General features: G+C 61.7%; 2 protein-coding genes across 2 annotated transcripts; one reads left to right on the top strand and one right to left on the bottom strand.

Annotated features, from left to right (window-relative positions):
* Positions 1 to 565: 565 nt before the first annotated feature.
* On the bottom strand, positions 566 to 4,384 carry FEM1A (fem-1 homolog A). Its single transcript, XM_047096023.1, has one exon. The coding sequence runs from the start codon at positions 4,119 to 4,121 to the stop codon at positions 2,154 to 2,156; it is 1,968 nt and encodes a 655-aa protein (XP_046951979.1). The 5' UTR covers positions 4,122 to 4,384; the 3' UTR covers positions 566 to 2,153.
* A 121-nt stretch (positions 4,385 to 4,505) lies between these two features.
* Positions 4,506 to 11,858, top strand: LOC124525163 (formin-like protein 20; the record flags this gene model as incomplete). The annotated part of the gene is given in 7 exon segments (XM_047097689.1): positions 4,506 to 4,679; positions 4,980 to 5,060; positions 11,102 to 11,203; positions 11,206 to 11,339; positions 11,447 to 11,526; positions 11,649 to 11,796; positions 11,798 to 11,858. Coding segments are annotated over 7 exon segments (780 nt in total), but the record flags the coding sequence as incomplete, so codon positions are not given.
* Between the last annotated feature and the right edge of the window lie 517 nt (positions 11,859 to 12,375).

The raw sequence follows: 12,375 nt of genomic DNA, 5'->3' as shown, positions 1-12,375 counted from the left end.
TGCAATCCTGACCCGAGGGGGCCTGCACCGTGCCTGGCGCACAGGGGGCAGCGGCACCTACTCAGCGCGCCAGACCAGGGAGCAGTGCTCTCACTGTGCTACCGTACGGAGAACTGCAACTACACGAGGGAACCGGCAGGAGAAAGAAGAGGGACCAGATTTTCCTCCCCGACCGGAACCGCAGAGCTACCGAGTTCGGCCTCTTGGGCGCCTCCCCGCTGCCCCAGCCCTCCCTCGCCTTCCGGGAGGGCCAAGCCACCTCTTTGGAGCCTTCCCTACCGCAAAGCTGGGGTTTGGGAGAAGTCAGCGGTTTCCCTCCTTTTCCACGGGCAGAAACACGCCACTTCCCAGGGAAACCCCACACAAGGTCCCAGGACACGGACAGAAACTGCCCCAGTGAGATGGTGGCCCGGGGGCTGGGCTCTGCGAGCCCCCACACCACGAGGGTTGCGCTGGGCGGCACCCTCTCCCCGCCTTCTTCCTGCCCACCCCGGGAGGGAGCCGTCCATCCCCCCACCACCCCCGTCCCCCCACCGCTGCCTTTTAAATGACTCGGGCACCGGCGCACGATTTAAACTGCCTCATTGCTTTATTCCGTGCTTGGAAGGGACAGGGACACTTTCCCGCCTCGACGGAAGGTAAAACCCGGCCTTGCCAATAAATAACGTCCTAACTAACACTGCAAATGCAAACGGGGCCCAGGGGCCCGCTGTGGCTTCTCGAGGCCTCCGTGCAGCTGCGAGAGGAGGCTGGGGGGAGGGGGGGGGAGAGACACCCTCTCCAGGCGGGGCCCCGTCTCCTGAGCCCAGGAGGCCGCTTCGTCCCCGGCCACCGGCCACCTGCCACGGCTCACCGCCACCGGCCCGCCGCTGCCGGGGGAGTGGGCGGCACCGCTGCGCTTGGCGCATGCGCGCCCTGAGTGGTGGGAAACCGAGATTCCTTATCACCTCACCGGCAACTTGTGGACATTCGCCGCCTCCTCCAGCTCCGTTAACAGCGAGTGGGGACCTGGCTCAGGAACACCTGCGTTCAGGCTTCCAAGCAGCTAAAAAAAAAGAAAAAAAAAAGCCTAGAGCCGCGGGGCTGCGCACAGCCACACTGCGCATGCGCGCGGGGCCCGGGAGGCTGAGGCGACTGCACTTCCTGGGACTCAAGACACTGAGACCCTGATCCCCTCCGACCGTGCGGGTCCTTGCCGGGTCGGGGAGTGACGGCCCCGCCAGCTCCTTCGGCGCCTGGCCCGATCCTTGCTTGGAAAACGCCCCTCTTTGTGATTTGAGTGGAAAGTTGGGGGAGGCCCAAGTAGAAGGCAAACAGGGAAGTTCTAGAAAATGGGCAGTCGCCTCGCTTTAGGGACCGCCAGCAAATCCTCCACACCACCAAATCCTCCACACCACCGAGCTCACCCCCGGCAGACAGCCTCGCCCCCTCGGCCACGGCAAAAGCCGCCCTGTGTGACATCAGCTCATTCCGTGTGGCCAAAAATTCTCAGGAAAAGAAAAAATACGGCAGCACAACGTCCGGCCTCCTGCGCCACGCCTGTAACCTGCCCGCTCACTAAGAAACGCAACACCACACCAACGAAAGCCATGCGAGGGGCAGGCCGCCCGGGCAGGGAGCCCTGCCCACGGCCCGTGGTGACGGCAGGGGGCAGGGGGCAGGGCGCAAGCGTGCTGGAGAACTGAGAGTCGGCCCGCTTCTCCGACCTGCCACCCGGGAGCGCCCCCCTCCCCCGTCCTCACACTGCACTGGGCCGCAGGGGGGCGAAAAAGCAGGGACCCGATCCTCAGCTTCTTCCCGGTTCTCGGAAGAGAAGGCAAAAGCTTCGATCCCTCTGCCTCGAGGCAAGAAGGCAAAACTCCTCCGAGACCCGGGCAGATGGGATGTGTGGACGCGCGCGTGCAACTTCCCCCGATCAAAGACAGGCTCGCGGGCTCCCGGAGAGGGCCAGTTCCTCGAGCGCCTGATGCGGAAGGCTTCGAGCACCAACGACTTGCTGATTCCTCTCCCCTGTCCGCAGAGCGGAGGGGACAGGGGCTCTGGAGACTGGAGAGCCCTTCTGTTTCCCGCTGCCGAAGGGCTCGGGGGAGGGGGGAGGCGGGGAGACGAGCGTGGGCCCCACTCTTGCCGGCTTCTCGGCTCTCAGGACCCCGTCAGTGCAGCTCGATGAAAGCCTCCAGCTCCTCGGGGATGAAGCCCTTGTAGGGGATCTTGTTTTTGTCCAGGGCGCGGGCCGCAAGGCACTGCAGGGTCACGTAGTTGAAGGGCTGAATGGTGCTCTTGGCCAGCAGCTTTTCATCCAGCAGCTCGTAGGCGGTCTTCTTGAAGGCATTGGTGGCATCCATGTGGGCGCCCGCTTCGATCAGGGCGTTCATGATCCCGGGGCAGTTGTTCTGGGCCGCTATGTGCAGCGGGGTGTTGTTGTCAAAGTCCCGGCTGTCTGGGTCCGCCCCGCAGTCAAGCAGCACCTTGACCACCTGGGGAGAGGGGAACCGGCCCACCGGGTAGCGGCCGACGTTTGTGGTGTCCTTGTCCACGGCCATGTGCAGAGGGGTGAAGCCGTTCTTGCCCCGGGGGGCGCACTTCAGCAGCCGGTACACGGTCTGGTGCTTCAGGTGCTCCTGGTCCGGCGTGCACTCCACCTTCTCCAGCAGATACAGCAGGTGGAGGATGATGGCCAAGGCCTTGGTGAACTGGGCCGAGTCCCCGGGCTCCTTGGGCAGCTGCAGGGCCCGCTCCACCTCCCGCACTCCTTTGCAGAGCACGCCCATGAGGTCCGCAAAGCCGATCTGCGCGCCCGGGCTGCCCTTGGCCGCCCGGTCCTGGAGCACGTACGAGAAGAGTTCGGCGAAGGAGAGGAAGCTGCTGGCGGTCATGGGGCTCAGGGGCTCCAGGTTGTTCTGCTGCATGTCCAGGGCGTACTTCCACAAGCGGATGCAGCGCTCGAAATTGCCCGAGTCGGCGTACACCGCCCCCCGGTAGCGGATGTAGTAGGACGTGTCCGGGTGGGCCGGCCCCAGGATGCGCTCCCGGACCAACAGGGCCTGCGTGCGCATCTCGTCCGGGTCGGTTATGAGCGCTTCCAGCTCCTCGGTGGTGGTCACCTCCCTGGAATAGTCATAGGCCAGGACCAGCTGCGGGGGCTCCGGTTTGGGCAGATACGCGCCGCCCTGGTGACGCAGCTCCATGGCCCGTCTCCAGTGTTTCAGGGCCCCGAGCAGGTCCCGCTTCTTATCCACGTAGGTGGCTCCCAGCAACTCGAGGGCTTCCACGGCGGCCTCCCGGCTCGTGGGGCAGCAGCTCTCGTACGCGTCGCCGAGCGCGTCCTCCGGGGAGGAGCTGCGGCCGCGGGGCCCCGGGGGCGGCACACATCCCGGGCCGGCGGAGGGGCCCCCCTCCCCAACAGGCTGCTCCTGGATGAGGTACTCCACGATGTTGGTGTGGCCCGTGACGCTGGCCGCCAGCAGCGGGGTCATGCCGTAGCCGTCGCGCTCCATGCGGGCGTGGCAGCCGAGCAGCAGCTGCAGGATCTCCAGGCTGCCGGACTCGGCGCAGTCGTGCAGGGCCGTGTTGCCCTTGGCGCTGCGCCGGTTCACTTGGGCGCCCTGCTCCAGCAGGTAGCGGGCGATCTCGCGGTGGCCCTTGTAACAGGAGATCATGAGGCACGTGTGGCCGTGCCGGTTGGCCACCTCCAGGTCGGCCTGGTGCTCGCCCACCAGGTAGCGCACCACCTCCAGGTGCCCGTCGAAGCAGGCGGCGCGCAGCGGCGTCGAGTTGGTGCGCGTCGTGCGGTTCACCGACGCCCCGCGGCGCAGAAGGCTGCGCACCACGTCCAGGTGGCCGGCGGCCGAGGCGGCCCACAGCGGCGGCGCGCCCTCGATGGTCTCGCCGTCGAAGTGCACCGAGCCGCCCGCCTCCACGCTCGCGCCGCACCGGTCCACCAGGTACTCGACCACGTCCAGGTGGCCGTAGCGGGCGGCGATGAGCAGCGGCGTCCCCCCGCCGGCCACCTCACCCGTCAGCTCGTCCAGCTCCTCCCGGCTCCGGCCGCTGAGCAGCTTCTGAAGCAGCTGCAGCTTGCCGTCGCGGGCGGCGTTGTACACGGCGGTGCGGAGGTCCATGGCGCGGGCTTCCGCCAGGCCATGGGCCGGCCGCCGGGGGACGCGGAGGGCGCGGGCTAACGCCCGGAGGGGCGGGCGGCAACCTTCACCGTCTCCCCCGCCGCCATCTTAGGGGCTTCTCCGGCGGAACAAAATGGCTGCCGCGTCCTGGCGCACCGCGGCCTCAGGGGGGCGCGCAGGGAAATGTAGTCCTGGGAGCCGGCCTCCCCCTCAAGACAGACGAGGGACGTAGAGGGTCAAGACTACCGCTCCTAGAAGGACGCGGGCCAGCAGAGGGGACCTGGGAGCGCGGTGCATGGTGGGGATTGTGGTTCCGAGCGCGGAGGGTTGGGGCGGAACCTGGCCGGGCGTGGACTACAATTCCCGTCGCGCAACGCTATCACCATGACTTCTGGGAACCCGGGAAAGTTTGGCTACGTACTTCCTGTGGCTCTCTCCGCGCTCCGGCCCACAGGAAACGCGGGCGCGGGCCGAGAGACTACATTGCCCGAGAGGCATCGCGAGCGACTCGGAGCCAATCGGGAGCGAGAACGAGGGCTAAGCCGGCCAAACGGCCCGGTGTGATCTGGATGTGGCGTGGCGGAACCGCTGGCCGGCAGGGGGCGCTCGGGAGAGGCGGGAAGGCTGGCGGCGCCTAGGACGGTAAGGGACGCGGGGGGTGGGGTACGCGTGTGGCCCTAAGGGCGGGTGTCCCGCGCTCAGCTCGCTTCTCAGTCATTCGTGTGCACGCATACATTTATGTACTCCCTCATTAATACACGATTGAACACTTAACGTTGCTTCCTCCAACACTCGACACCCCGAATACAAAATCTACACTTGACTTAGACCGCCTAAGCCCTTGGTCGCCGGACCTAGGTCTTAAATATCCTTCTGAGTAAAACCTCTGGGGTTGGGGGCTTCGAGAATTTCGGCCACTCGCCCAAGGACACGGGGCAAGTAAATGGCAGGGTCGGGATTTGAACCCGGGGAAAGGAAGCTACGTCGTTGGCAGGACCCCGTGCGAAATGAAAATGTGGCCTCCCTGGGCTCAAACTGATTAAGAATTTCCCTCCCGGTGGTGACAGCAGAGCCTCAAACCAAACGTGGGGTCCTTCCGAGCCTGGGGGCCCGGGTGACTGCACACATAGGTCCACACTTGCGAAGCGTGAACCGCACCCCCGAAGCCAGACCCTGACCCCCAACACGCTCCCGCCTGCCCTTTGCTGCCGCCTGCCCCCAGGGTTATTGAGAACGTAGGAAAGATGAAGGATGTGGGCGGACTCGGGAGTGTTCCAGAAACGCAGAGGGTTCTCTCACACCTCCTAACTTGTACAGGTACTGTTCCCTCTTCCTGCAACACTGTTCCACACCTTCACTTGGCCACCTCTTGGACCCTCTTCAGGTGAGACTCCCGAGTCCTCCTGTGTGAGCCCTTGACCCGGTGGCGCTCCCTGGATGCCCTCCCTGGCACCACTGACGTTCTCCGGGAATCTTCGGGAAAGACTCTGTCTGAGTCAGCTCGGGTTGCTATAACAAATGCCACAGACGGGGTGGCCGTGTTAGTCAGGGCTCCCAGAGGAAGAGAACCCAAGGCTACACACGGAATTGGCTCACGGAATTACGGAGGCCAGGAAGTCCTCTGATGGGCCATCTGCCACCTGCAGACACAGGAAAGCCAGTGCTGCGATTCAGTCCGAGCCCGAAGGCCCGAGGATCAGGAGAGAGCTCCGATTCCCAAGACCAGGAGACATGGGCATCCCGGCTCCGGCAGGGAGAGCAAATTCTCCGTCCCTCTACCTTTTTTTTTTTTTAAGTTTATTTATTTTGAGAGAAAAAGAGAGAGCAGGCACACGTGAGCAGGGGAGAGGGAGAGAGGGAAGAGAGAGTCCCAAGCAGGTTCTGTGCTGTCAGCATGGAACCCGATACAGGGCTCGAACCCACGAACCGCGACATCATGACCTGAGCCCAAGCCAAGAAAGAGTCAGACGCTTAACCGACCGAGCCCCCCCCCCCCCGCCCAGGCACCCATCCACCTTTTTGGTCTATCCAGACCCTCAACGGATTAGATGAGGCCCACCCTCATCGGTGAGGCCATCTTGCTTATTCCATCTACTGATACAAATGCTAGTCTCTTCCAGAGACACCCTCACAGACACTCGCAGAGCAGTTGAGCGTATTACCTGCTCTCTCGGCATCTCGTAGCCCCGGCAGGTTGGCACATAAAATAAACCATCACGGTGGCTACAAGGACAAAACATTTATTTCCCGCAGTTTGGGAGGCTAGCAGTTGGGAGACCAGGATGCCAGGGCGGCTGGGTTCCGGGAGGGCCCTTTTCCTGGTTTGGAGGTGCCACCTTCTCGCTGGGTGCCCACGTGGAGGAGGGACGTTTCCGGTCTCTTCGTCCCCTGACAAGGGCGCTAATCCCACCGCGGAGGCCCCACCCTCGTGACTTCAGCTGACTCTGATCGCCGCGGAAAGGCGCCACCGCCCAGAGCCATCCCACCCGGGATGGGGCCTCGCCGTGGGGATTCGGGGGACACGAATGTTCGGTGCATAGCGCGCTCCAAAACGACTTCCTGAGATTTGGGGCCTGTTAGTGGAATTTCTGCATTTCTGCGCTAAAGGAGGGGGGAAAACGAGAGGCCCGAGGAAGGAGAGGTGAGGACAGAACCCCTCACACAGGCTGGGTGGGGTTTGTTTCGAACGCGGGGACCAGAGGCAAAGGCAGCTACAAAGGCTCCTGGGCTCACGAGTGGTGGGATGGGGGTTCGAACCCAGGCCCGGTGGCTCCAGACAAGGCCTGGACCTTTAGTCACAGCAACGTAGGGTCCAGCAAATTGTGATATCGTTTATGTCCTCGGCCGTACGTAGTTTCTACAGTCTTTCTTGTTGCACGAATGTTATACATTCTCTACAGGGTAAAAACTAAAAGTCAGAAAAGCTGAAAACTCCGTACCATGTCCCCTCGCAAGTGACCTACAGGCATTCCTTTAAAAAAAAAGGGGGGGGGTCGCTGCGTGGCTCAGTTGGTTAAGCGTCCCACTATTGGTATTGGCTCAGGTCATGATCTCGTGGCTCGTGAGATCGAGCCCCGCATCGGGCTCTGTGCTGACATTGTGGTGCCTGCCCGGGATTCTCTCTCTCTCTCTGCCCCTCCCCTGCTCATGTTCTCTCTAAATAAACAAATAAATAAATACACCTTAAAAAAAAAAGAAAAATTAAAAATTAAAAAAAAGATTTGAAATAATTTTCACACCCAACGTAGGGTTCGAACCCACAACCCTGAGATCAAGAGTTACACGCGCTCCCAAGCTCTCCCGGCTGAGCCAGCCGGGTGCCCTGACCTACAAACGGGTCTCTTGTATATCCTGTTCTGTGCACCTGTCTGAATTTCTTTCATCCTTGAGTGCCATCAGGTGTTGAGAACAACACCTTTTTTTTTTTTTTTTTTTTTTTTTTTTTTTTTGTCCTTAAAGTGGGCTTCATGCCCAGCACGGAGTCCAACATGGGGCTTGAACTCAGGACCCTGAGATCAAGACCTGAGCTGAGGTCCAGAGTTGGACGCTTAACCGACTGAGCCACCCAGGCTTCCCTTCCTTCAATGTAATAACGCTCTCCAGGGGGAAAAAGAAAAATAAAAACAAACACCCCTCCCCCCCAAAAAAAAACAACAAAAAACACCCCCCACCATGCTACACATACCCATGGCTTTAAGTTAGGTATAGTTCAGCATTTCTTTGTTTCCTGCGTCGATAAAACATGGAAAAGTGGTCATTTGAGGGACCAGGAAATTACAGGTGTTACATTACCTCCTCTTGTGCCCTTAGCATTATAGCTTGAATATTTTACCATTCATTCAACAGGTACATTTTACATGCACAGTCTCCCGCTGGTGGGTATATATTGGGTGCCCACTAGGTGCCAGGTACCTCTCCGGACATCAGGGGTATGAAAGTGAACAGGACGGACAAAACTCTGCTCTGAAAGAGCTGACACTCCAATGACAGATGTTCCCAGCAGTATTTTTGGGATAGCGTAGTATTCCGTTGTGGGGAATTGTGCTATGATGTGTGTAGATAACCAATCCCCTGCTATTAACCCCCCCACTAGCTACATATTTGTGGCCAAACATTTCTGCGTTTTCTTTAATTATTATTTTTTTGATTGGGGTAAAATATACATAACATAAAATTAGCCTTTTGACCGTCTCCAAGTGCACAGCTCAGAGGCGTCAGGCACACACATAGTCGGGCAGCCGTCCCCGCCACCCGTCTCCAGAACTTTCCATCTCCCCAAACCGAGACTCTGTCCCCATGAAGCACGGACTCCCCACCCCTGGCTCCCACCATCTGCTCTCTGTGGACGGGACTCCTCTGGGGACCCCCCCGTGCCTGGGGTCACGCAGGGATGTGTCCTTCTGTGTCTGGCTTCTGTCCCTGCCCACAGTGGCCTCCGGGGCCATCCATGCGGTGGCAGGTGGCAGGAGGTCCTAACCCACTTCCTGTCTGTGGATTTGCCTGTTCTGGACATTTTGCATAAATCGAATCACACGCCGTGTGGCCTTTTGTGTTTGGTTGTCTCGCCCACGCTGCAGATCCTATATTCTGGAAGCCACTATAATTCTGGATTTTCTGACCCACAGTGGGGGTGCATCATCCTAACTGGTCCACGCTTAGGGGAGAGCCAGGGACCAGGGGAGGAAGGGCTGAAGTTTGCATGAGATTAGGGGTAACAGATAAGTCAAGACAGCAGAGGAATTGGGGGGTGGGGGGGATCCATAAAGTGGCTCGAACTGACCCTGGATGCATCTACCCTCCAGAACGAAGACCGAGAACAGGATGTAGGCGTGGCCGTGGAGAGATTTCGGGAACCAGGTCCCTGAACTCCCCTCCCGACCGGTCCCTTGCCCTAGGGCAGAGTAGGGACACGCCCACAGCGACTTTTGATTTCGTGGGTGTGTGAGGACCTCAGTCTTCTCTCCTGGCTGAGCGGGACCCTGCCCCCGGGGTACTGCCTTCCAAGAGTTGATTATCAAATTTTCAGCATTTTTGACAACTAGATGTTAAACCCGGCCAGTATTGAAATTACATTCTAGGTGCCTAAAAAGTTAACAAATCACGAAAAACAACAACAGCAACAACAAAAACCAAAGGTGATGAATACAGAACACGCATCACATCCTCATTACTCTCCTACTTACTGCTTTTACCGGGCCCTCGGGGTGATTCATGCCTACCGCGTGGGCAGGGTGGAAATCCTCCCCGACCCTGACCGTGACCCGGTGACCCTACCCATTTCTTCCCAATTTCCTGCTCTGCGACTCCACTCCCCCAAGCGGGAAACCATCCTGGTGGGAGTTCCTTCACCGCAGAAACGGACTCATGATTAAAATGAGCTACCCCGCGGGGGCGCCTGGGTGGCTCAGTCGGTTAAGCGTCCAGCCTCGGCTCAGGTCATGTTCTCGCGGTTCGTGAGTTCGAGCCCCGCGTCCGGCTCTGTGCCGACAGCTCAGAGCCCGGAGCCTGCTTCGGATTCTGTGTCCCCCTCTCTCTCGGCCCCTCCCCTGCTCGCGCTCCGTCGTCCCTCTGTCAGCCACCCCTCCCCCCAAGGCCCCCTGACTCTGCTCCGTCACATGTCACCTTGCATCCAAATCTACTCTAGAATTTATACTAGAATTTACATATTGAAGCCATTATTCTCGGTCTGCGCTCGCAACGCGGGCTGGGACGAGCCGCGATGTTTGCCTGTGGGCGCTCGGGGCTGTGTGTTTGCTCAACAGGGCCTGGCATACAGCAGGCGCTCCATATGTGATGTCGAGTGGACAAAGGAATCGTTCCAGGCAGCACAGCACCACCCTGCCTGAGAACGGTGGCCGAGATCGCCCCGGTGCCGGCGCCGTCCACCTCCTGCCCTTCCGCTCCGAGTTTTTCCCGCCGCCCTCAGGCTTCGGGGAGGCAGCGCGGGAAGACAGGGTGGGGGTGGGGCCGCCATTCGGCCGGGACTGTGGCGACCGCCCCCTCCCCAGCCCCTCCGCCTCCGGGGAGCCCGCTGTCCCGCTTCCGGTCCGTCCCCGCGCGGGACAAACGTCGGGCCGCACCCGGGGCGGTCGGCCAGGGGCGCCGGGCGGGGCTTCCTAGCGCCCCACGTGGTGGCCACCTGCGCGGCCGCGCTCCGGACGCACCCAGTTGGCCGAGAGGCCAGGCGACCGCTAGGGGGCGCCAAACCCCGGCTGGGGGCTGGGGGCTGGGGGCTGGGGGGAGGGGGCCGGGGGCCGGGGGGAGGGGGGTGAGAATTGATGGAAGTGACTACCCTGCCTTGCCCGTTACTGGGTGACCGGCTGCATGCCTCCCGCCCAGACGCTGAAATCCTAACCCGCAAAAGGCACAGGTTGTAGGAGGTGGGGCCTCCGGGAGGCGATTAGGTCAGAGGGCGGAGCCCCCCCCCCCCCCGAGAGAGAGAGAGAGAGAGAGAGAGAGAGAGAGAGAGAGAGGCCCCGAGAGCGAGAGCCAGCGCCCTGTCCCCTTCCTCCGCGTCAGGACGCGGCGAGCAGAGGGCCCGTCCCCCAAGCAAGGGGGCACCCGGGGTCATCGGCGCCCCCAGCCTCCTCACCCGGAGGAAACAGGAATCTGCGGGTTGGAGGCCCCCAGCTCGTGGCATTTCGCTGCCGCGGCCGGGACAGGCCAAGGGGGCTGCTACAGCGAAGTGTCCCCGACGGGGCGGCTTAAACAGAGCCGGATCCTCCCACACTTCGGGGTCTGGATGTCACAGGTCACAACGGCAGCAGATGGGGCACCTGGGTGGTGGTGACCCCGCGGTCTGCGGGATCGGGCCCCGCGTCTGGATCTCTGCGCTGGCAGCGCGGAGCCTGCTTGGGATCCTCTCTCGCCCTCTCTCTGCTCCTCCCCCACTCACGCTCTGACTCTCTCAAAATAAATAAATAAATAAACAAAGTTAAAAAAAAAATGCCAGCAGGACTCCTGGGTCCTGTCTCCCTCCCCCTCCTCCTCCTCCCCCTCCTCCCCCTCCTCCCCTTCTTCCCCCTCCTCCCCCTCCTCCCCTTCTTCCCCCTCCCCCTCCTCCTCCCCCTCCTCCTGCTCCTCTCCTACCTCCCCTCCTCCTCCCCTTCCTCCTCCCCCTCCTCCCCTTCTTCCCCCTCCTCCCCCTCCTCCCCTTCTTCCCCCTCCTCCCCCTCCTCCCCTTCTTCCTCCTCCCCCTCCTCTTCCCCCTCCTCCTGCTCCTCTCCTACCTCCCCTCCTCCTCCCCTTCCTCCTCCCCCTCCTCCCCTTCTTCCCCCTCCTCCCCCTCCTCCCCTTCTTCCGCCTCCTCCCCCTCCTCCCCTTCTTCCGCCTCCTCCCCCTCCTCCCCTTCTTCCTCCTCCTCCCCCTCCTCCCCTTCTTCCTCCTCCCCCTCCTCCTGCTCCTCTCCTACCTCCCCTCCTCCTCCCCTTCCTCCTCCCCCTCCTCCCCTTCTTTTCCTTCCTCCCCTCCTCCTCCCCTTTCTCCTCTCCCTCCCCCTCTTCCTCTTCCTTCCCCTCCTTCTCCTCTCCTCCTCCTCCTCCCCTTCTTCCTCCTCCCCTTCCTCCTCCCCCTCCTCCCCTTCTTTTCCTTCCTCCCCTCCTCCTCCCCTTTCTCCTCTCCCTCCCCCTCTTCCCCCTCCTCCCCCTCCTCCCCTTCTTCCTCCTCCCCCTCCTCCTGTCTCCCTCCCCCTCCTCCTCCTCCTCCCCCTCCTCCTCCCCTCCTCCTCCCCTTCCTCCTCCCCCTCCTCCCCTTCTTCCCCCTCCTCCCCCTCCTCTCCTTCTTCCTCCTCCCCCTCCTCCTCCCCCTCCTCCTGCTCCTCTCCTACCTCCCCTCCTCCTCCCCTTCCTCCTCCCCCTCCTCCCCTTCTTTTCCTTCCTCCCCTCCTCCTCCCCTTTCTCCTCTCCCTCCCCCTCTTCCTCCTCCTTCCCCTCCTTCTCCTCTCCTCCTCCTCCTCCCCTTCTTCCTCCTCCCCTTCCTCCCCTTCTTTTCCTTCCTCCCCTCCTCCTCCCCTTTCTCCTCTCCCTCCCCCTCTTCCCCCTCCTCCCCCTCCTCCCCTTCTTCCTCCTCCCCCTCCTCCTGTCTCCCTCCCCCTCCTCCTCCTCCTCCCCCCTCCTCCTCCCCTCCTCCTCCCCTTCCTCCTCCCCCTCCTCCCCTTCTTCCCCCTCCTCCCCCTCCTCCCCTTCTTCCTCCTCCCCCTCCTCCTGCTCCTCTCCTACCTCCCCTCCTCCTCCCCTTCCTCCTCCCCCTCCTCCCC

The sequence above is a fragment of the Lynx rufus genome, unplaced genomic scaffold, assembly GCF_022079265.1.
Source record: "Lynx rufus isolate CCGP_SWC_20201006 ecotype Redwood Valley unplaced genomic scaffold, mLynRuf1.p SCAF_4, whole genome shotgun sequence".
In the NCBI taxonomy this organism is placed as follows: Eukaryota; Metazoa; Chordata; class Mammalia; order Carnivora; family Felidae; genus Lynx; species Lynx rufus.
The sequence above is the reverse complement of the archived record's forward strand: the minus strand, read 5'-3'. Positions and strand labels throughout refer to the sequence as shown.

Bases quoted from the DNA above. Each gene is read 5' to 3' on its own strand.
- FEM1A (XM_047096023.1), bottom strand. From the start codon at position 4,121: ATGGACCTCCGCACCGCCGTGTACAACGCCGCCCGCGACGGCAAGCTG.